This window comes from Trachypithecus francoisi, unplaced genomic scaffold, assembly GCF_009764315.1.
Source record: "Trachypithecus francoisi isolate TF-2019V2 unplaced genomic scaffold, Tfra_2.0 Contig01585, whole genome shotgun sequence".
NCBI lineage: Eukaryota > Metazoa > Chordata > Mammalia > Primates > Cercopithecidae > Trachypithecus > Trachypithecus francoisi.
The window spans coordinates 1,784,631-1,808,540 of NW_022681444.1; the positions used below are offsets into that span (position 1 = coordinate 1,784,631).

General features: G+C 54.0%; 1 protein-coding gene across 4 annotated transcripts in view; it reads left to right on the top strand.

Moving 5' to 3' along the window:
- NEK6 (NIMA related kinase 6) overlaps nucleotides 1–23,910 on the top strand; it is a 102,571-nt gene that overhangs the window by 46,158 nt on the left and 32,503 nt on the right. For all 4 annotated transcript variants that reach the window (XM_033190735.1, XM_033190751.1, XM_033190744.1 and 1 more), the window contains exons 3-6: nucleotides 9,375–9,515; nucleotides 10,780–10,842; nucleotides 18,503–18,613; nucleotides 23,667–23,775. In XM_033190735.1, coding sequence (XP_033046626.1) covers nucleotides 9,375–9,515; nucleotides 10,780–10,842; nucleotides 18,503–18,613; nucleotides 23,667–23,775 — 424 coding nt within the window. The remainder of the gene's footprint in view (nucleotides 1–9,374; nucleotides 9,516–10,779; nucleotides 10,843–18,502; nucleotides 18,614–23,666; nucleotides 23,776–23,910) is intronic.

A 23,910-nucleotide genomic window follows, 5' to 3' on the forward strand; every position in this document is an offset into this window, starting at 1 on the left:
CTAGGGAGCCCAGCAAGGCACCTGATCCGGGACCAGAGAGGCTTCCTCACGGAAGTGGCATGCAAAGACCTGGAGGGGACAGAGAGCTTGTCTGGGCAGGATGACCTAAGCCAGATCCTGTAAGGTTCTGTGGCCAGCTTAGAATGATGAGAAGTTCTCTTATGTGGTGTTGGCTTTTGGTCCAAAGGATGTGAGACCTAAATTCAGGGGAGGCTCAGAGATAGCCACCCTCCTGAGCCATGGAGGTCTTGGTCATAGCTTCTAATTGCCCAGTCCCTCTTGGAAGACTTCAGATTGGCTGATGTTTGACCTCAATGGCAAGGTCGCCATGTATAGTTGTACAGGTTATGCACTGCACAAAACTTCTGGGCTAAGGAGACAGATAGGTCTGAAATCCTTCTCCTGTGCTTGCATTATCACCAAGCCATGCTCCGTGGTGCTACATCACCACGCAGCTACATCAACCCAAGGAGGACAGTGATGCTGCAGATTCACACAGAGGCTACACGTGAGCTAGTGGACGCTGCGTTTGTGTGTGTATCTGGTGGGGGGGGGTGTATATGCATACACACAAGCATGCAGAGGGTCCAAGGGGCATCTATGCTATTTTTACTGATGCAAGGGCCCATTTCCTAGGTAGAATTTGGGGAGGCAGATCCCAGAAAGCTGGGAAGCCCCAGGACACTGTGGGTCCAGAGTCTACCAGGACATGGTGCTGATGGCTGGGGGCAGCAGGGCCTCCTCGGGTAATGTAGCAATTTGTCATATTAAGTCATTCACTAACAATTGAATCCCCCTTGATTAATCTCCCGGAATTAGCCAGTTGCATTTCGAGCAATTAGGGTTAATTACAACCTCATTTGGCAGAGGAGAGGGCCCCGTAATTATTTCACGAACAAGGCGAAGAGGCGGTGGGCTGCGGTGGCGGCGTTCACGACGTCTCGTCGCACATGTTGGAGAGGGTAATGACATAGTTAAGTGTAATTAGATACGATTACTCAGAGCTGGGCTGCTCTGGGCAGCGGCTGTCGGGCAACGATGCCCCCAGTCCTACCAGCATCTGGCTGGGTTTGCAGAATGGGGACGCAAGGCCACCCATGTGCTGCGCCAGCTCCAAGTTGGGATGGGAATGGAGGACTTTCTCCTCGGCTCCTGAAGCCCTGGAGTAACACTGTCTGGGGAGACATCCTGGCCGTGTCTCGTCTGTTTCAGGACATAGAAACACCTTGAATTAATGGGCCAGGCATTTTCCTTAATAGCAGGAGGCACCGCTGCTTCCCTGAAACCGCCCTCAGAGGAAGGAGCTGGGCTCAGAATGCTTTGATGTGGGCCAGGCTGATTCCATACCCAGCTCTCCATCTCTCATTAGCCAGTGAGACTGGGAAAGCGACCTCTCTGAGCCTCAGTTTCCTCATCTATAAAATGGGATAATAATGCTGTCTCCCTCATGAGGCGGCTGGGAAGACTAAGCGAGATAGTTACTGTAAACATCCAACATGGCACCTCATGTCGTGGGTATTGAGGAAATGTTATGTCATGGATCTTACATTTTAAAAATCATTTCTGTTTTCATAGCTAAAGACCTCCGAGCTGGATAATACCCCCAGTGTAGAAAGAAAGAAACTGCAAACACCCAAACTGTGGTTTTTGTTAACCTTCTATGCCTGAGGCTAGTGGCTTGTTCTTTTCAGGAAGCTTTCTAGCCTTGAGAGCCAGCAGCAATGAAAAAATATTTGCTGAACGCGGCAGAACCATATATGAAATTCATATATACTTAGGAAAGCTGAACATGCTTGCTTTTATAGAGGTTTCTAATGAATGAATGAATGGAATTGAGGAAAGAAGCTTAAAAGGCCTCATGCTTTTTAAATTTTACCAATTTGCTGCAGAGAGCTTTCATTGGGAATGAAGTGTAAGCCTCAGCTGACACACTATGAATCACGTGAATTTCTAAGAGGGGGAAGGTATTCTTGCCTGAGAAAGTCCCACCTAATGTGTCTTCTATCTGGAGAGTCTTTGCAAACTCGCTTGGGATGTGCCAAGTTCAGTTATATTTGGGCGCTCTTCCAAGAGAACTTTGCAGGGGATGGGTCACCTCTTTCTAAGTGTGCATTGCACAGGCCAAAATCTTTGTCAAAACCTTCCCAAAGCAGTGGTGCTAGTTGGTTAAGGTTTAATGACCAAATATCAATGGCTATTAAAATTAAGTTAGTGGAGCCAGGCATGGTGGCTCATGCCTGTAATCCCAGCACTTTGGGAGGCCAAGGTGGGTGGATCACCTGAGGTCTGGAGTTCAAGACCAGCCTGGCCAACATGGTGAATCCCCATCTCTACTAAAAATACAAAAATTAGCTGAGTGTGGTGGTACTCACCTGTAATCTCAGCGACTCGGGAGGCCGAGGCATGAGAATTGCTTCAACTCGGGAGGCAGAGGTTGCAGTGAGCCGAGATTGCACCATTGTACTCCAGCCTGGGCAACAGAGTGAGACTCTATCGCAAAAAATAAAAATTAAAAAAAAATTCAGTGTCTGCTAACTGTTGTCAATTCAGCAAGCGTTTGTTTTGTTTCTGCCATGGGAGGTGCCCAGTGCCTGCCTTTGGGGGGCTCCCAGTCTACTGAGAAGGTCTGCGTGGAAGCTCCCTGGGAGGGATGGACAGATGCTGGGAGAGCCCACAGAATGGGGAGGCCAGTTCTGCTAGATGGATGATAAGGAGTTTGGGGTGGGACAGAGGCCCCAGACCTGAAGGTGCATGGTCAATCAGGTTAGAGAAGGTGTTGAAATACCCATGCTTAGATAAGGTAAAAGAATGGTGTTTATGAAGGTCTCAAATCCATGCTATCTCATTTGAAATTGAATCTGTAGCAAATGAGTCCGTTATGGGTTTTCAGATGGCAAGGGTGTGCTTGGGTTGGATTTTAGATAGATCACTGGTGGCTTGTGCTCAAGGCTCAAGGAAGGTGAAAATAGGGAGGTGAGGAGACCCCTTCTTCACCAGGTGAGATGATGCCTCATGGGGCTGCAGCACGGGGGGCTGGACATGGGGAGAGAGGGTTCCAGAGACTTACAGGGGCAAGCAGCCGCACTTGGTAGTGGAAGGGATGAGGGAGAGGGGGTGTCAGGGGTGGCAGCTGGATCTCTTTGTGGTTTCGTCCTTCATGTCTTTGCTTGTGAGTCATCGGAGCTGGTTCCAGATCATCTTTCGTATGTTTAAGCTTAGCCTTTTCCAAACTCAGTTAATGAGAATTGTCCTGGGGGAACCACAGTGATTTAGATCGTTTTGGGTTTTGTTATTAGGAATCTTCCATATGATGATCCCATGAGCCAATGGCCCACGGAGTGCGGGGCAGACGTCTAAGCTGAGCCAGTGATGGTGGTGGTTGTACAAACGGCCCAGTGCCTGGGACTCATCTCATTTAGTACTCCTGCCGACTCAGAGGAGTTGCTTACTGAATGCTCCATTTTGCAGGGAAGGAAGCTGATGTCATAATCTGCCATCGCGCCGTCAGGGGGCAGAGTTGGGATTGGGTCCAGGCCCGCGGGATCCCACAGTGCCCCTTTGGGCAGCTAGGTCTTCGAAAGGGACGACTGGCTTTGGGTCTGAAGTTAGCCAGATCGTGAGGAGCTGAGCTGGACTGGCCTCAGAAGTCTGACAATGTGGACTCTTTGTAAATCGTGCCCTTTTGTGCAACACAGATTTAAAATATATCACTATATACGCATCTACCAAATCCATTAGAAGTTCCTTACCCATGGTGTCAGATGTCTTTAAAGGTGAAATTCGTTTATAAGAAATGTCATCCTGATGAAGTGTGCTTTTTAAAATCATAGAAACGGTTGCCTTAAAATTAATGATGCATTGCAAATATCAGGGAAAAAAGACCCATCCAGTGTAAAGATGATTAAAATTCAGGTCAGAAGTCTGACTTAGTCAGGCTAAATTTTTTAATGAGATTTCAGAAAATTAATTGGGCGAATGCATTTTTATTCTTTATAGCATGTAATTTTATGCTCCTGTTTAAAAAAAAAAAATTTGTCTATGGCTGAGGCTGATTGTGGTTCAAACATTTTAAACTCAAATTAGCGCAGGGTGGGGGGTGTTTGTAGCCTAATTTGATCTGACTTGGAGAAGAGAGTGTGGGTTTGTCAGAGCTTTCTGGGTGGGGGTAGCTATAGTGGTCTGAGACATTCTCCCCGCCCCCCAGTCTCCCAGTCATGCCTTGCCTCTTCCTGAGAAAGCCAGTGACATTTCTTGGGAGGTGGGATTGGGATGGTGGTGGCTTCGAGACCTCAACCGTCTCACTGGCTCCTGCTCACCAGTTTCCTGCTGCTCCCCAGGGCCCTTGTTCCAGCGGTTCCTCCATCCTCCTCCTCTCAAATCCCATGTGCCTGCCCCAGGCAGCTCAGGCCTCCTGCCTCGTGCCCACGGGGACAGGCAGCACAGTGAGTGGTGATGCCGCAGGGTCAGCCTTCCTGGCCCCCAGCCCCTCGACCCGTCTCCTCTGCCTTTGTGGGAGAGCAGAGGGCCCCCGCGCCCTGGTGGAGGGGCCTGAGGAGTCAGAAGTGGTCTCTATGGTGTTGCCCCACAGCGCAGCCCTGGAAGGGAGGCTGAGGGCCACTCTTGCCTAGCATGGTCCCTTGACAAATGGTCCTGGGTGACAGAGTCGCACGGTTGTGTCTTTTCCCCATCCGCAGGTGCATGTCGGCCCCGCTGCCTAACTGCAGCCCCCAAGGTTACTGCCAGCCCCTGGGTCGGCAGACCTCGGAGGGGTGGGAACGGCAGGGTGATGATATCAACAGCTGAGAACCTGTGGGCTTGTCCACTGCTCCCCAGGGAAGCAGGTGCTGCCCCTAGGCCCATTCGACAGATAGCAGCACCATCACCGTCACCACAGCAGCTGGAGAATGACATGTCCCAGCACCTGGTGCCAGGCCCTCTTCCAAGGGCTTGCATTCACTCATCCATTTAACCCCCAGCAGCTCCCTGAAGGGGGTACTGTTATGATTTCAACTATACGGAAGAGGAAACTGAGGCCCAGAAGGCTCACCCCAGGCCCACAGGCAGAAAGTGGCAGAATTGAGGTTTGAGCCTGTCTCCATGCGCCAGCATTGGAGTCTCAACATCAGAGCCAGGCAGTGGTTACCCCTCTGCCAACTTGTGCCCTGGGGTGCGGTTGGGGGTGTTATTTTCCCCAGAAGCCACAACAGGGTTTCACACAGAGCAGGGACAGTGAGCAACAAAAACCAGTTTTCTGGGCTGGGTGCGGTGGCTGGCGCCTGTAATCCCAGCACTTTGGGAGGCCGAGGGTGGTGGATCACCTGAGGTCAGGCGTTCAAGATCAGCCTGGCCAACGTGGTGAAACCCTATCTCTACCAAAAATACAAAAAATATAGCCAGGTGTGGTGGTGGGCGCCTGTAATCCCAGCTACTCGGGAGGCTGAGGCAGGAGAATCGCTTGAACCTGGGAGGCGGAGATTGCAATGAGCCGAGATTGCGCCACAGTGCTCCAGCCTGGGCAACAAGAGCAAAACTCTGTCTCAAAAAAAAAAATAAGCAGTTTTCTGAAAGTCCATTGGGGTGGTTGGTCATTAGTCAGCAGTGATCACATTTGGGGCCACCCTGGGCACACTGTTCTGGGGCCAGCCCCATGCCTGTCTCGCAGTTTAGAGCCACACAGACACTTATCACCAACATCATCTCCCGGAGTTCTCAGAGAAATCCTGGAGCCAGTGTCCCTATGTGTGGATGACCAGCCCAGGATCGCTTGGCTGCAGGGACAAAAGTGGAACTTGCGGGGGGCTGACCCTGGAGGGGAGGGAGGTCTTGGAGGTGGCAACAGAGGGCAGCCAGGCCTTCCAGGCCAAGAACACAGTTCACCCTTTCCCTTCTGCTAAGAACCCCCAGGTGCACCAGGGCCAGGACTCTGCCACCCAGGCAGCTGCCCCCAGGAGACTGGTGTCCAGAGATGCCCCACACCTGAGCAGAGGCCACCCTGGGGACGGGGGCCCGTGGCAGCCCTGGGAGTGCAGTGGTGTCCCAGAGCCTGCTGGACCATGCCCCCAACACACGTGCTGCCATCTAGGAAGCTGCCCCACCAGAGGAGCTGGCCTCTAATTGGGTTGGATGGGCTGTGACAAGAAATGCAAATCTGGGTCATCCATATGCATGTGAGCAGCTGGAGCCTCAGCCACCTCCACCCACATCCACTGGGAGCTTTGACCCCACTGTGGAGCTGCACAGTGTAGCCTCCCAGGACGGGCAGTGTTGGGAACCCTGGCCAGACTCCCACTAGTCACAGGGAGAAGCCCGGTCTTCCCGGGGCAGAGACCCTCTGGGATCACTTCCTCTAAACCCTTCACTGTGTCTGGGGGAAACTGAGGCCCAGGAGGGGAGGGAGCCCACCCCCATCACTGGTGGTGCAGCTGCCTCTAGATCTGACAGGAAGTTCCAGCCTGTTTCCTGGTTTGCGAGATGGGATTCATAACCCTTGCTTCACGAAGCTGTTAGGAGTTTGGAGACATAGAGCTGTCTAAGCAGCTGGAAATTGGCACATAGTAGGCGTCTAATGCACAACACCTCATGGTTATTTTTATGAGTACGTGCGATTCCTCTGAGTGCTCAGAAAGCTGCCCTGGCTGTTTCTGAGGGTGTGTGATTTCAGCTGCATTCCTAGAGGTGATGGCGTCTGAGTCACAGAGTCCCACTGTGCGCCAGGTCGTGTCGGGCGCATTCCATGTGTCATTCCACAAATATGCTCCAAGCAGTTGCTCTGGGCAGGTCAGAGCCTCAGTGCAGAGGACGTGGAAGGGACTAGACAGGGGCCCCCTTTTGAAGAGGCTGGTGGCGGGGCATGGGTCAGGGCTCAGGTGACTGAAATAATGGAGGCTGGAGCAGGAAGTGGCAGTTCTGGCTGCTCAGGGGGCCTTGAGCAAAAAGCCGAGAAGAGATCTGAGCTGAGAGCCCATCCAATATGGAGCAAGGGCTTGGGCACCACAGTCCCCAGTCCTGGGGTCACACCCCAGCTCTGCTATTCTTTGCTGACTGATCAGAACAGGTCACTGCTACCCCTCCAAGCCTCAGATTCCTGAAATGGGGACAGCAGTGAGGCCTACTTACAGGGTTGTTCTGAGTACCCAAAGAGTTGGCGCATGAGTGGTGTCTGCACAGAGCCCAGCATGCAGTAGGCACTCAGGGATGCCTGCTCTTCTTAGGTTTGCGCTTTGTGTACAGGTGTATTTACCCAACAGACACTGGCACTTGGTGGATAAAATCATCATCTTCCTCTTCCAGCAGCCCTCCAGGTCGGGTCCCCCAGCAGGACCCGCCATGAGAGGTAATTAGGCCTCGAGGCTTCAAAGTCAAGGTTGGCCCAGCCCTCACCCTGCTGTGTGCTGTGAGGCCTGGACTCCCATCAGTCACTCCCACAGGAGGTTGTTCTGTAGAGTTCCCTCAGCCAAATCTGGAAAAGACGTTTTCTTTTTTTTGAGATGGAATCTCACTGTCGCCCGGGCTGGAGTACGGTAGCACGATCTCAGCCAACTGCAACCTCCACCACCCAGGTTCAAGCAATTCTGCTGCCTCGGCCTCCCTAGTGGCTGGGATTTGCAGGCACACAGCACCACACCCAGCTAATTTTTGTATTTTTACAAACATTTTTTGGCCAGGTTGGTCTCAAACTCCTGACCTCAAGTGATCCGCCCACCTCGGCCTCCCAAAGTGCTGGGATTACAGGCGTGAGCCACCGCGCGTGGCCTGGAAGAGACATTTTCACTTTACTTTTTTCCCTGCTTTTCCAGTGAGTTTCTATTTTTCATTAAGTCATGATTCAGGGTCCCAGAGTAGGGAACACGACATAACCAGGTTCCCCGCAGGCACCCTGGGAGAAGGACGGAGGAGAAGTCGATGGACCCAGCTTAGACCTGCCCAGGAAACATGCCCCTGCTCTGCAGCCGTCTCAGGCTGAGACCCAGGTGGTCCAGCCAGCAGTTCCTGGTGTTTCCGGGTGGGGAAGCAGCTGTCAGAAAGGCCAGTCCTGTAGTTCTCGGTTTGGTCTTGTTGCCTTCCGCCAGGGTGCTGACTCCTAAAGACACCTCGGTGCAGCACCCAGCTCAGTGTGACCCTCAGCAAAGACCCATTTCATGCTAGAAAGTTGAACTGCTTGTTCCTGCTTCAGTTGGGGCAGGGGCATGGAGCCGGGTGATGTGGGCATGGCTGGGCCCTCTGGGCCTCAGTTTCCTCATTGGGCAAATGGAGACACAACAGGGCCCATCTCACCATAGGGCAGCCCAGAGATGTGGCATCCTCTCCCCTTGTCTGTCTCCTCCTTCCCTGGCCCAGTGTTGGCGCCCCCTCCTGCCTTTTCCTGAGAGCTCACTGCACAGATGTCCCAGTGCCCTCCTGGCCACTGTGGCCTCACCTGGAGGCTCCATCCCTGGGCAAGTCCTAGCGCAGGATCACGTGTTCCAACGCTGGCCCCCGCAGAATCTTTGTGGAGCTCTGATTTCTTCACGGCACCCTAAAAAAGTAGTTTATTTAAAGGATGGGCTCAGAGTGTAAGGCTGCACATTTTTTTGAGTGGGGGACAGAGTCTCCATTACCCAGGCTGGAGTGCAGTGGCATAATCTCTGCTCACTGCAACCTCTGCCTCCTGGGTTCAAGCAATTCTCGTGCCTCAGTCTCCCGAGTAGCTGGAATTATGGGCATGTGCCACCACACCCAGCTAATTTTTATATTTTTAGTGGAGATGGAGTTTTGCCATGTTGGCCAGGCTGGTCTCGAACTCCTGACCTCAAGTGATCCTCCTGCCTCAGCCTCTCAGTGTGCTGGGATTACAGGCATGAGCCACCACGTCTGGCCAAAGCTACAAATATTAACCTGGGTTTTCTTGTCTGAGATGGGGAACGGCTGCCCCAGGAGGGGAACTTACCATTTCTTACGATGACCTGGGGCATTTTGCATGGTGGCCATGGGCTGGGGAGACCTGAGCTGCACCCGGCTTGCCGGACTCCAATTTGGGCATCAAGGATTCAGGAGAGGATGAGATGGGCAAGGCCCCTGGTCCCACGGAGCTAACCCCCGGGGATGAGATTCAGTGACAGCAAACAAGCAGTCAGATAATGAAGGTGGTGATAAGGGCAGTGGGGAGCGTGAACAGCCTCAGTTTTTCACCTGCAGTGGGGGTCCTTGAGGGGAACCAGGGGACCCTGGGCAGAAAGCCCCTGGGGAGGCGCCTGGGAGGCTCTGAGAGCAGGGTTGGCAGCAGAGTCCCTCCTTCACCTTAGAGGGTGCTGTTGGGGTGCTGGGGCTCTAGGGGTTGTCCCCAGGCCTCTGCGCCAGCCTGGCTGCTCATGGAGACCCTCTGTCCCCTCTTCCAGAGGCACCCCAACACCCTGTCTTTCCGCTGCTCGCTGGCAGACTTCCAGATCGAAAAGAAGATAGGCCGAGGACAGTTCAGCGAGGTGTACAAGGCCACCTGCCTGCTGGACAGGAAGACGGTGGCTCTGAAGAAGGTGCAGGTGAGCTGATGACCCGTGGGGTCAAACCTGCATCTCGGGAGGCCGTCTCTGCATCTGGACGGGGTGCCGGGGCCAGTCCCTTCTCTCCCCTCCTCTGTGAACGAGGGAAACAGCACCCAGCTCACTGGGTTACGGGGAGAACCAGGTAGACTCCTGTTCACTGTGAATCACAAAGGAAAAGAAAAACAAGCATGCATTGAGCGCCTGCTGTGTACTGGGTCATGCAAGGAGCACATGGAGCCTGGCAACAGTCTCGTGGGTGGGGATTGTCATTTCGTCTCTCAGATGAGGAAAATCTCTCAGAACACCCCAGGGCCCCAGCGTGTCACGGGGGAGCTGAGGTTCAGACCGTGTCCACTCATCCTTGCGCCTGCACTTGCTCCACAGTTCTGGGCTTCCTGCCTTCTGCGTCCCTCCTAAATGGAGGAAGTAGATCAAGCGGCAAAGTCAGGACAGGAGCCATGTCCACAGGAGCTGCTGGGCCCATCTGAGCATGGCTTTGCCAGCGGAAATGGCTTCAAATCCTCCAGCAAAGCTTCCCAAGCCCCTTGATTTGCTTACTTGTCCTTAAAGAATGAGATTGAGAGCCTGGGCAGAGGAGGCCTGGGAGAGAGAATGGCGTCGGGGAAATTGGGAGAGAACACCAGTAGCTTCAGGGCACTGGAGGAGCAGCGGGGTCCTCTGTCCAAAAAAGGACCAGTTTCTCTCTTGATCTTTTTTTTTTTTTTTTTTTGAGACAGAGTCTCAGTCTGTCACCCAGGCTGGAGTGCCGTGGTGGGATCAGCTCACTGCAACCTCCGCCTCCTGGGTTCAAGTGATTCTCCTGCCTCAGTCTCTTGAGTAGCTGGGATTACAGGCGTGCACCACCACACCCGGCTAATTTTTATATTTTTAGTAGAGACGGGGTTTCACCATGTTGACCAGGCTGGTCTCAAACTCCTGACCTCAAGTCATCCACCCACGTCAGCCTCCCAAAGTGCTGGGATCACAGGTGTGAGCCCCCATGCCTGGCCCTCTCTCTCGATCTTCTGGGGAGGGGCTCACCCAGGCTCCCTGTCTTGATTCTTTAGTGCCACGATGGGTTTTGTGGTGGACAGTGCTGGGGAGACCCACAGTGAGCAAACACTGCAGGGGCTGGGGCGCGGGGGAGTCCCTCGGTGAGGAGGTGGGAGAGCCGGGACTGGAAAGCAGACCCCGTAGCCCCCTACAGGGGCTCTGGACACAGATTGTAACCACTCTGTTTCTCTTTTTCCTCCCGCCCAAGATCTTTGAGATGATGGACGCCAAGGCGAGGCAGGACTGCGTCAAGGAGATCGGCCTCTTGAAGGTGAGTGCCCGGGGCTGAGCGGGAGCCTCACCTCCTCGGGGAGGTTCTGGGGCCCCGGCTGGGCCACATCATGTCCATCACCGCCCTTGGGTGCCAGAAATCCGCAGCCCCCGCTAAGTTCACAGACGATGGCTTTCTTGGGGCAGCGGCTGGAGAGTTTTCTCATGGCCAGGCAGGAGCGGCCCCTGCCTCATCACTCTGCCCAGCCCTCGGGGTCGCTCCCTACAGACTTTCCTCCTTGCTGGACGCCCCTCCTGCTTGTACATGGCAGTACCCGGCATAGAATTCCTTCCCCCCAGGGCAGCCCTGACCCTGCCTCCCAGTGTTCTGTGGACCAGGCTTGGCCAGCCAGGGGAGGAGTTCAGTGTGGGGGTCACATCCAGACTGCAGCTTGTCTGGCTCTGCCTCTGTCTCCATGTCTGTCTCCCTCTTTTTCTCTTTCTCATCCTCTTTCCATCTCTCCTCTCAGCCTTTTTCTTTGGTTTTGTTGTTGTTGTTGTTTAAGAGGCAAAGTCTGTTGCCTGGACTGGAGTGCAGTGGCATGATCATAGCTCACTGCAGCCTCAAGCTCCTGGGATCAAGCAATCCTCCCACCTCAGTCTCCCAAGTAACTGGGACCACAGGTGCATTCCACCATACCTGGCTAATTTTTATTATTTATTTATTTATTTATTTATTTTGAGACGGAGTTTCACTCTTATTGCCCAGGCTGGAGTGTAGTGGCACAATCTCTGCTCACTGCAGTCCCCACCTTCTCGGTTCAAGCAATTCTCCTGTCTCAGTCTCCTGGGATTACAGGCACCCGCCACCATACCCAGCTAATTTTCATATTTTTAGTAGAGACAGGGTTTCACCATGTTGGCCAGCCTGGTCTCGATCTCCTGACCTCAGGTAGTCCATCCACCTCAGCCTCCCAAAGTGCTGGGATTACAGGTGTGAGCCACCACGCCCAGCCACATTTTTAATTTTTTGTAGGGATGAGGTCTCCTTATATTGCCCAGGCTGGTCTCAAACTCCTGAGGCCTCAAGCAGTCCTCTCATCCCAGCCTTCCAAAGTGCTGGGATTACAGGCGGGAGCCACTGCGCCTGGTCCCCAATGAAACATACTGGATTTGCTCGGCAGTTTCCAGCAAAGTGGGATTGCTGGTGGTAGGGATGCCTGCTGAAGCCACAGCTGCAGAATTTCAGATTAGCAGTTTATTCTGCCATACCATACCCTGTTTTCTCAGGCCTTGGCCCTGCCCTTGGGGACTTCCAGGCTGGTGGGGAAGCAGATGGTGACCTTCCAGGGTGATGCAGATTGACTGGTGGGCCAGGAGCCCCGGGGAAACCTACTTCCTGAGCAGGTCTTACAGAGGCCAGGGCACCATCCCAGAATCTGGAAGGCCGAAGTGAGCCTGCTTCCAGGCACTGCAGCAGCATGGATTAGGGGAGGTTGGGGAGACAGAAAGCTGGACATGGCAGCAGGGCCAGATACACACTCAGAACCAAAGGGGAACCCCTGAAGTGGCTGCAAGGTGGGGGGCCATGGCTGGTTGTGAGTTGTGAGTGCCTGCTCTTGTGGCCCCCGGCCACAGTGGGTGATGGAGTCAAGGCTGGAGACAGGAGATGTCCTTACCGCTAACTATTATAGGTCAAAAAATATCCCTCGAAAGCATTATTTAAATGTTTAAGTAATGGTCAACTTGCTGCCACTTCCCCAGCCCTGAGGAATGTTTGTCCTGATCGCCCATTGCCCTCTCCCCACCCTGTGTGCCTTTCTCCCCGAGTGAGGGAACCACAGGTGAGCATGCTGAGCACAGCCTGGTCTGGTCCCTGGTCACACAGATGTGCCATCGCAGCTGCCTTGCAGGAGCCTGAGCCTGGCGTAAGCCCACCTGGCTGCGGAGGGGATTCTGCCGCTTCCCCAGGGCTGCGGTGCAGCCAAAGGTGTCAAGCCTGGATTCAGAGGACACACCCCTCGCTCACTAGCTGTGTGGCTGTGGGCCAGCCGTGGGCCTCTCAGGACCTCAGTTTCCTCATCTGTAAAGGGGGCATGATGACAACAGGCATGCTGGAGGAGTCAGTGAGGAAACACGTCTGATGAGCTCAGGCCAGCGCTGGTGTGTGGTACGCTCGCTGTCCAAGGCAGCCCACTTGTCATGGTGACCACCTCTGCCCGCCAACGCCAGCCACTTTCCAGAACACGGGTCCCACTCCCCGGGTAGCCCACGGGAAGTCAACAGGATGTGCCGGGGCCCGAGGTGCTTCCTTCAAAAAACAAAAGGAAACGTGGTTCTCGGAGGGGTGACTGGTTGACATATTATATCATAAATGCCAAGAACCCAACCCAAAACCGCTCAAGTGCAGGGGCTTGTCAGCACCACTGTCAAGCGTGGCACAAGAAGGCGGGTCGTTGGGAATACAGGAGTGTGTTCATTCATTCCGTGCAATTTCTGAATGTTGGACACCAGGATGCAGCCCAGTGGGGAAGACAGATCATAAGACAGACACTCTGTGTTACATCCGGGAGGGCCTGGAGCTTGTAGCAGAGCCCCTGATGGCAGAGATTCAAAGGACAGGGACCCTTACTCTCAGCTCTCCCTCCCTTCCCTCTGGCCACCACCACAGCCAGGCAAGGCCCAACCACATTGCGTCTTTGCAGCACCTTCCCTGTCCCTGGCCCAAGTGTGTCCCCTTCCAGACCCACCTGGGCCCACCAAGAGGCCACAGGCTGTGAGGTGGACTCCGTGTGGACCAGGTTCTAGACTCAGCTGCTGTTCTAGACCCCTGCTGCTGTGGACCCGTGGCTGATCCGTTCCCCTCTCTGGACCTTGAGGATTTAGCCCGATGGATGTCCAGAGCCTCTTTCTGCCTGTGCCTTTGTCGACTACCTGGGCATTTAAGGGAGCCCTTCCTTAACCCCCTGCCCTCAGACCTGCAGGGAAATGGGGGAGGAGCCTCCCTCCTCCCCTCCCCAGGAACCAGCGCCTCCTTGATAGGGCTTTACTTCCTACCCAACCCCTCTCATTTCTCCCTTGCTGGAGAAACTGTCATGCCTGGATTGCTGATGACCTGGGCAGTTTTTGGGGAGTCCTCCCTGAGAGGGTGTGAGATTTCCTGGTAACATAATGAGGTGAAGTTCAAGAGGAGGGTGAAGGAGCAGGGTGTTCCCATTTATCCTAGTAGCAGCTTGCCCACGCCGTAGGTCGTGTCTTAAAGATTGGAAAGCACTTTCAACTTGCCATTCACTTGCTTTGACACTTTTTTTGGTAACTGAAAAACATGTCTGTGGAGCGTGATGTGTGCTGAGGGCAGCGATGCGATGGCCAGTGTTCACACAGGATGGCCTTCTCAACACAAAATCTGAGCAAGAGGATTTTCCTATTTCTTTTCTTTTCTTTCTTTCTTTTTTTTTTTTTTTTGATACAGGGTCTTGCTTTGTCACCCAGGCTGGAGTGCAGTGGCACGATGTCAGCTCACTACAACCTCCGAGTAGCTGGAATAGCAGGTGTGCACCACCACACCCGGCTAACTTTTGTATTTTTTTAGAGACGGGGTTTCGCCATGTTGGCCAGGCTGGTCTTGAACGCCTGACCTCAGGTGATCCACCCACCTCGGCCTCCCAAGGTGCTGGGATTACAGACATGAGCCACCGCATCTGGCCCACCTTTTTAAAATTTCCGTTTTTATTTTAGATTCAGAGGGTACACATGCAAGTTTGTTACGAGAGCGTATTGTGTGATGCTCAGATTTGAGTCGCTGATCCTGTCACGCAGATAGTGAACGTCGTACCCAATAGGAAGTTTTTCAGCTGTTGCCCCACTCCCCCCACCTCTTGTAGAGCCCAGTGTGTCTACTGTTTCCATCTTTATGTTCATGTGTACCCAAGATTTAGCTCCCACTTATAAAAGTGAGAACATGCAGTATAGATGTGTTTTTATGTTAATTCTCTTAGGATAATGGCCTCCTGCTGCATCTATGTTGCTGCAAAGGACATGACTTTGATTCTTTTTTGTGGCTGCGTGATATTCCATGGTATACATGTACCACATTTTCTTTATCCAGCCCACCATTTCTGGGCACCTAGATTGATTCCATGTCTTTGCTCTTATGAATAGTGCTGTGATGAACATACAAGCCCATGTGTCTTTTTGGTAGAACAATTTATATTCCTTTGGGTATATACCCAGTAATGGGATTGCTGGGTCAAATGGTAGTTCTATTTTTAGTTCTTTGAGAAATTTCCAGACTTCGTTCCATGGTGTCTGAACAAATTTACATTCCTACCAACAGCATATAAGTGTTCCCTTTTCTTCGCAACCTCACCAACATCTGTTATTTTTTGACTTTGTAGTACTTGCCATTCTGACTGATGTGAAGTGGTATCTCATTGTAATTTTTTTTTTTTTTTTTTGAGAGTGGGGCACACCCTGTCATCTAAGCTGGAGTGCAGTGGCGTGATCACGGCTCACTGCAGCATCAACCTCCCACAATCAAGTGATCTTCCCACCTTAACCTCCCGAGTAGCTTGGGCTACTGGCCTGCTCACAAAGCCCAGCTAATTTTTTTTTTTTTTTTTTAGTGACAAGGTCTCACTATATTGCCCAGGCTGTTCTCAAACTCCTGGGCTCAAGCAGTCCTTCCACTTCGGCCTCCCGAAGTGCTGGCATTATAGACATGAGCCCCTGCACTCAGCCTATTGTGGTTTTGATTTGCATTTCTCTGATGATTAGTGATGTTGGGCATTTTTTCGTGTTTGTTAATTGCTTGTATGTCTTCTTTTGAAGAATTACTGTTCATGTCCTCTGCCCACTTTTTATTTTATTTTTATTTATTTATTTTGAGACAGAGTCTCACTCAGCCACCCAGGCTGGAGTGCAGTGGCATGACCCTGGCTCACTGCAACCACCGTCTCCCAGGTTCAAGCGATTCTCCTGTCTCAGCCTCCTGAGTCGCTGGGATTACAGGCACCCGCCATCATGATCGACTAATTTTTGTATTTTAGTGGAGACGGGGTTTCATCATGTTGGCCAGGCTGGTCTTGAACCCCTGACCTCAGGTGATCTGCCCGCCTCGGCCTCCCAAAGTGTTAGGATTACAGGCATGAGCCACCGCACCCAGCCTGTTTGTTTATATTTTATTTTTATTTAGATAGAATCTCGCTCTGTCACCCAAACTGGAGTATAGTAGCGCAGTCTCAGCTCACTGCAACTTCTGCCTCCCAGGTTCAAGCGATTCTCCTGCCTCAGCCTCCCGAGTAGCTGTGACTACAGGTACCCACCACCATGCCTGGCTAATTTTTGTATTTTTAGTAGAAACAGGGTTTTGCCATGTTGGCCAGGCTGGTCTCGAACTCCTGATCTCAAGTGATCTGCCCACCTCAGCCTCCCAAAGTGCTGGGATTACAGGCGTGAGCCACCATGCCCAGCCTCCTCTGCTCACTTTTTACTGTTGTTTGTTTGTTTGTTTGTTTGTTTTCTTATTGATTTAAGTTCCTTATAGATTCTGGACATTAGTCCTTTGTCAGATGCATAGTTTATGAATGTTTTCTCCCATTCTGTCAATTGTCTGTTTACTCTGTTGATCACTTCTTTTGCCATGCAGACGCTCTTTCATTTAATGATGTCGCACTTGTCAGTTTTTGGTTTTGTTGCAATTGTTTTTAAGGACTTGGTCATAAATTCTTTGTCAAAGCTAGTGTTGAGAAAGGTATTTCCTAGGTTTTATTCTAGGATTTTTATAGTTTGAGGCCTTACATTTAAGTCTTTAATCAATCTTGAGTTAATTTTTACATATGGTGAAAGATAGGGGTTCCATTTCATTCTTCTGCATATAGCTAGCCAGTTAAGTGAGTAGGGAGTCCTTTCCCTTTGCTTATTTTTGTCAACTTTGTTGAAGATCAGGTGGTTATAGGTGTGCTGCGTTATTTCTGGGTTCTATATTCTGTTCCATTGGTCTGTGTATCTATTTTTGTACCAGTACCATGCTGTTTTGGTTACCATAGCCTTGTAATATAGTTTGAAGTCCAGTAATGTGATGCCTCCAGGTTTGTTCTTTTTGCTTAGGATTGCTTTGTGTGCCACCTTCTGAAGTCCAATCACCCTGTGTAAATTACCTACATTTGTTACTGACCAAGGTGCTTCCACAGGAGAGTCTGCTGCTAAGATGGCAACAGGGCTCCCTCCCAGCCACCCCTGGGAACCAGGATTGAATGTGCCACACCTGTATCCTGAGCTATGCAGTGTGCCTGGTTCCTTACAGTGGTGTCTGGATGTTCACTGAGCCCTGGCTGAGGGCAGTCAGGGGCCAGCACACCCACCTTAGGGTCAGACCTTGGTCCAGAGCAGGGGCTTGAGGACTCGGACAGGCAGTGGGCATCATAGCAGAGAGGGATCAGTCTCTGGGGGGACCTGGTGAGAGGATGGACACATGGGGAGGAGCTGGGGCTAGTGGCTGAGCCCACTCTGGCCCCCAAGGACCTGAGCTGGGGCCAGTGGCTGAGCCTGCTGTGGCCCCCCAGGGTCCACACATGGGGGCTGGCTTGGGGAATGAATTAATGAATAGGGGCTTACATGGCTCTGTAACATCTGCCCAGGCTCCCCTCATTTTAGAATCCACGGATGGGCACAGTGCATCCTTCTCCCAGCCACTTCCCGGCCTTTTGGGAAATGTGCTCACTATCGGCCTCTGGTGGTCGGCTGGTGTCTAGATTAGTCTGATGACACCCACACCAGGGCAGGATCTGAGAGAGCCGAGTCCCCTCTGCTCTCTCAGATCCTGGAGTCACTTTGATATAAACAGTCAGCTTTGTTATGAACAGATGCTAGGGGCTCCTCTTAACCTGGCAGGGCCTGACTTCCAGCCAGGGGGGCACCGTTCTGTCCTGCTCCATGCTCCAGCTCTGTGCTCCACTGCAGCAAACATGCAGGCTATGGAGCGAAGGACAGAGGCAGGATCTCAGCATGAGCACATCAACTGGACGGCTCTCATGCCTCCAGGGATTTTTTTCAAGATTTCACAAGGGCCAGGCATGGTGGTGTGCAGCCGTAGTCCCAGCTGCTCTGGAGGGTGAGGTGGGAGGATCGCTTGAGCCTAGAAGTTCAGTTTCAGCCTGGGCGACATAGTGAGATCCTATCTCTACAAAAAATATTTTTGTAAAAAAATGGTTTCACAAGAGATAGGTCAGGGATTGAGAGAGTGGGAAGGATGAAGGGAGGAGACGATCCTTCTGAGGAGCACCTGCAGGCTGGCCGTGTCTGAGCACAGGGCACAGGGACAGAGAGGTAGGGCCCAATGCCACCCTCAGGGTCTGGTTGGTGAGGAGGAGGGGAAGAGTCCTTTCCACAAGCCCATGCTGAGTCTCACGTAGCTCTGTGCAGCTGCCCTGTTACGCATTTCAAGAGTATTGACCCATGTCGTCTTCACAACTATGCTTCAAACATGACTTCAGTTTTACAGATGAGGAATCTGACCCTCGGGGAGGCCAGGTGGCTTTCCCATGTCACCCAGGCCTTCCTGACTCCCCAGCACAGGCCTTTCTTTCCCTGGGACCCACTTCTCTAGCAAATGCCAGGGCCTCAGTGGCCGACCGGGTGCCAGCAGGGTGCCGGTGGTGGGCAGGCGCTGGGTCTGTCCCGTCTTCACTGGTGCCCCCTCCCCTCTTTCTCTCCTCATGCAGCAACTGAACCACCCCAATATCATCAAGTATTTGGACTCGTTTATCGAAGACAACGAGCTGAACATTGTGCTGGAGTTGGCCGACGCGGGGGACCTCTCACAGATGATCAAGGTGAGCACCTGGCGGGTGGGGCTGCTGGGGCTGCGCAGCTCTGGAGCCGGAGGTGGCAGTCTGCCTTCAGCCCAGTCCCACAATGCTCTGCCCTTAGCCAGAGGCGGCCGCCCGGGGACCCTGGGTGCCCCTGCGGATGCCCACAGGCCTTAGCTGCGGTCTGGTGAGGGCCTCTCAGGGTCCATCCCCAGCTGCTGTTGCTGGAGGCCTCTTTCTTCCCATTGGCCTCAGGGAAGCCCAGCTCAAAAGAGCCTGTGTGCAAAAGCAAGGCGAAGGTGACGCCAAGACAGGATGGTGGCTGGGAGGGGGCCAGCCATGGGCAGAAGGAACCCCTCTGGCCACTCCCTGTGCCCCAGCCTGTCCACAGGCACATGAACCACTTCTCCTGTCTCACAGAAGGAGGGGGGGCAGCACCCTGTTTGGTCCGACCCCAGCTCTTGAGAAAGTGTCTTGTAGATCCCACTACCTCATTTTACAGAAGGGGAAAACTGAGCCCAGAGAGGTTAAGAGACTTGCTTGAGGATACCCAGCATTGTGGGGACAGAGCCATGCCTGTGGCCCCGGTCTCTTCCTGGCCTGGGACCCTTTGGTGGACATGGTCCAAGATGACTTCCCCAGCCCTAGAGGGGGAACTCCATTTCCATGTTCCAGCTGACGCCCAGGCCTGGGGTCTTCAAGAGATTGAGCGATCGTTCGAGTCACATGGTCAGGCTCAGCTCCAGGGCTGGCTCGTGCTCCACACCCCTACATACCTCTCCACCTGCCTCACCCCACCGCCCAGGGCACAGGGTGGAGTCCACCGTGAGTCTGGTGTCCAGGACCACTGCAGCTTCAGTGAAAGAGTGGCACCTCCTGCCAGCCACCACCCAGCACAGTACGCTCACACATCCCTCACCGAGTCCCCGCTGTCCTCAGATAGCAAAGCTCAGAGAGGTCTAGTCTCCTGCCCAAGGCAGCTAAGCCTCTAGGTGGAGGCCCCCAGGCCTGCCTGACCCCTAGGCCCAAACCCTCAGCCCCTACTCCACTGTTCCTTAGTGGAGGTCCTCACATCCCTACTGGCTTGGACCTCTGTCCCTGGGGCCCTACTGTGGCCCCATCACCTCTCTCCTCTGGATGCAGCCTGTCTGCTCCCAAGTGAGGATGGGCCCCGCTCGAGCGCCTACCCTACTCACAGCCGCGCTTGGAAACGGGGCTGGATGTGGGTTCTCTGTCTTTCCCATCAGGCACTGGGATTGAGCAATTGCTTGGTGCTCTTCTGAAATGTGGCTCCTAGGAATATAGGCGTCACTGGGAAGTGGCATTACTTGAGCTGTTATCACCTGCTCTTACATTTCTGCTGACATATTAATGCCTTTGCAGGGATGTTAATCTGCACACAGATCCCTGGTGGGAACAGATGTGCTAGATCATGTCTTAGCTCTTCCTCTCCCCCGTCCCCCTTCACTTGTTTCTCCTTCACACGTTCCCTTGCTGGACACACAAGCATCGTGCATCCACCGTGTGTCACCCTTGTGCCAAGAACTAGGTATGTCACCGGCATGGCTACTGCCCTCAGGGATCCCGGATTCTAACAGGAAGACAGACCCTCGAACGAGTAGTTAGGAGCCAGTGTGAACAAGCCATGTGCAGGGCCTGTGGGAGTCAGGGAAGCCTTCCTGGAGGAGGTGACACTGAGCTGAGCCGTTAGGGGAGGCAGGCTGTCCAGACGCAGAAACGGTCCAGCAGGGATGGGAAAGGGAAAGGGGAGCTGAGATGGAGACCACCGGATCATGCGGGGCCTCTCACTCGAGGCTCAGGATCCGGGACCAGGCCCTAACGTCAGAGAAGCTGCCTGAGATTCATGGCAGGGAACCAACATGGTCAGCTCGGTGTTCTAGAAGAAAGACTGGAGGCCGGGTAGGAGAGGTGAGGGCGGGGACGGAGGAGGAGCACGAGGTGAAGGAGAGGCCTCTCCCTACTGCCACACGGGAACGCAGCCCATGGAGAGGACGCCTCACCCTCTCAGCCCCAGTGGAGCCCAGACACTGCGGCCTCTCAGTCCGTGGAGTGGGCCTACAGTCAGACAGGCAGATGGGGGGCTGAGGCTGGGCAAATCCCTCTTCCCTGAGCCTCAGTTTCCACCCTGTCCCCGGGAACTCTTGGAGGGAGCATTGTGGGAAACCCAGGCCAGATGCAGTCTCCTTCAGCAGAGAGAGAAGAGGAGGCATGAGGGCATTCTATCCAGCATCCCTCCTCTATGCCAGGCTTGGGAGGGGGTGTCCCCTTCCCCTGCACCCCTTCTTTGGCTTCCCCAGAGCCAACACTGGCTCAGGGTTCAAGTCAGTCATAAACCCAGCAGGATTGAGTCTAGGATAGGTGTGGCCTCAGTTTCTGAGCAGCCACCTGGACCCCCACGCCTTGGGTCCCTCCTCCTCACCTGGCATAGTTCCCCCTACCACAGTCCCCACCTCCCTCCCCCCACTGTCCCTGCCTGCTCCTGTTCCCTCCAACCCAGCTCAGGGGCCCTCACCTGCAGAGCTGGCTCGGTGCAGCTGCCAACAGGGGAGGCCTGGCAGTGCAGAGACCCACCCGAGTAAGACACATCCCCTGGATGGCCTCGGGCGGGTCCCTGTCCCTGTGCCTCAGTTTCCTCATCTGTAACATACCAGCACAGTGTCTGGGGCTTGATGGGAGCTCGGTTCCCCTGGTTCTGCCTGCTCTCAGGCCACCTCTGGGTTTCCAGAGGAACAGGGGCCACCGCATGGTCATCCCACTGGCCTCAGAGGCTCTCAGGCAGCAGGGCTTGTGTCCCGAGAGCCTGCAGCCTCAAGGGCTAAGCTGCGCCATCACAGCCATGGTGCCCGAGTTATTTACGAGGAAGAGTGAAGCTAGGAGCTGCCGTAGTCCCAGAACCCACCAGAGACTCGGCGCCTCCCTGCTAAATGTCAGACAGTGCTTATAGGACGTGACATTTAGAAAATCACCACTCTAGGCCATGCACGTCCCTGCTTAAATGCTGTAATGAGGATTCACTCACGTCACAGCGTGAATAACATCCCAGCCTGGCCTGCCACAGGCCTGGAGGTGGCCCGGGGTTGGGGTCTGTGCTGAGACCTGGGATGGCTCACCAGAGAGGTTCTCCCAGAATTGCACCTCAGAACAGCCTTGAGGGGATTTATGGCGAGGCCAGGGGTTCCTGGCTGTGACTGTCCCACTGTGGGAAGCACCCAGACCTGGGTCCCAGCTGGGTGCCAGGTGACCTTGGGCATGTTCCCGAGCCTCTGAGCTCGGTCTCCCATATCAATGGTTACTGGTGTTATTAGAAGTGAGCTAAGGAGGCCAGGCGCGGTGGCTCACATCTGTAATCCCAGCACTTTGGGAGGCCAAGGCAGGCAGATCACCTGAGGTCAGGAGTTCGAGACCAGCCTGGCCAACATGGCGAAACCCCGTCTCTACTAAAAATACAAAAAATTAGTTGGACGTGGTGGCACACACCTGTAACCCCAGCTACTCGGGAGACTGAGGCGAGAGAATTGCTTGAACCTGGGAGGTGGAAGCTGCAGTGAGCTGAGATCACGCCACTGCACTCCAGCCTGGGTGACAGAGGGAGACTCCATCTCAAAAAAAAAAAAAAGAAGTGGACTAAGGGCTTGGGCTTTCTAGGTGGGAGGCCTGGGGTTGAGTTGTTTCTGCCTCTTTCTGTGTGGCCCTCAGTTTTCTTTCCCTGGCTGTAAGATGGGCCCAGCCCTCCCTCTTAGGCTGGTGTGGTGGCCACACCCTGCAGGTGGTCTGCAAGTGCCAGCCCAGGTCCTTTCCTCCACCCACGCCCCTTCCCAGGCCAGTGTGTCCTGGTCAGTTCCCAGCTTCCCAGTGCCAGAGCAGCTGCCCTGACCATCAGGCCCACAGCGCTGCCTCTGCCTGCTTTGGGGAAAGATGGTTGCTTTGAAGCAAAAAGCCCCTGAACGAAAAGCTGGTTTGCAGGTAGCTGGTGAAGTCCTGCCCCACCGCCATGGGCCTGGCATCCGAGAGCCACCCCCGTCTCGAGCTGAACCGTGGCTGTCACATGCTCTGGGCCTGCCCTCTCCAGGACCTTCTGTTACTTACGGCTCACTCAGTGCGGCCGGGGGCCTTGTGTTTTGGTTTCTTCCTGGATCACTAAATATGTTTTCCCAGGCAGTGAAGCAGAGTGACCTGGGGTTCCATTTGAATGTGTCAAGCCCATTTCCTCAAGGTTCTGGCCGCATTTGTTAAGAATTCCAGTGCGGGGCCGGGCGTGGTGTCTCACGCCTGTAATCCCAACACTTTGGGAGGTCGAGGCGGGTGGATCATGAGGTCAGGAGTTTGAGACCACTCTGGCCAAAATGGTGAAACCTCGTCTCTATTAAAAATACAAACATTAGCTGGGCATGAAGGCGCACGCCTGTAATCCCAGCTACTCGGGAGGCTGAGGCAGGAGAATCACTTGAACCTGGCAGGCGGAGGTTGCAGTGAGCCGAGATCGCACCGCTGCACTCCAGCCTGGTGACAGGGCAAGACTCCGTCTCAAAAAAAAAAAAAAAAAAAAAAGAATTCCAGTGCGCTGAGATCTGCTGGTTCTGAGGAGGTGGCGGCAGCTGTGATTTAACCACCACGTGTGTCCTGCATGCCACCCTCCTGGGCCAGGTTGGGGCTGGGGACAGGGAGAGTCCACACCATTTCAGTCCTGCAAGGAACACCCTGTCTGGGATGTGTCCGGGAGGTTCTGGAAAAATGTAATTGAGGGCCACTTTCAGCATATTTGATCTGGGTGTCCATGCAGCAAAGCCATCCGGACACGCCAGGCCTGTCTAGCCCTCATGGAGCTTTCGGGGTGGGGGCGGGTTGGCCGCGGAGTGCCATTCAGGTAGAAGGAGAGGCGTGGCCACATCACTCTTGGTTCTGGGCTTATTGTTTCTCAGCTGCCCAGTCCCCACCCCCTCCCCCGTGCCTGGCACCAGTTGCCCACTGGGGAAAGGACAGAGGCAGTGCCCTGTGGTCACCCACCTCCAAGCCCGCTCACCCGGGCCTATCCCTCTGCCTATCTCTCCCGCTGCAGTACTTTAAGAAGCAGAAGCGGCTCATCCCGGAGAGGACAGTGTGGAAGTACTTTGTGCAGCTGTGCAGCGCCGTGGAGCACATGCATTCACGCCGGGTGATGCACCGAGGTACGCGCGCCCCGCCAGGAGCCGCCCGGAGCCCAAGTGCCCCTGGAGCCCCAGGAAGACGCTTCCCATGGCTCCTCCAGGGTCCTCAGGGGCAGCCCCTTGAGGAAGTTGGACCGCTCTGTATTCCTTGGGCAG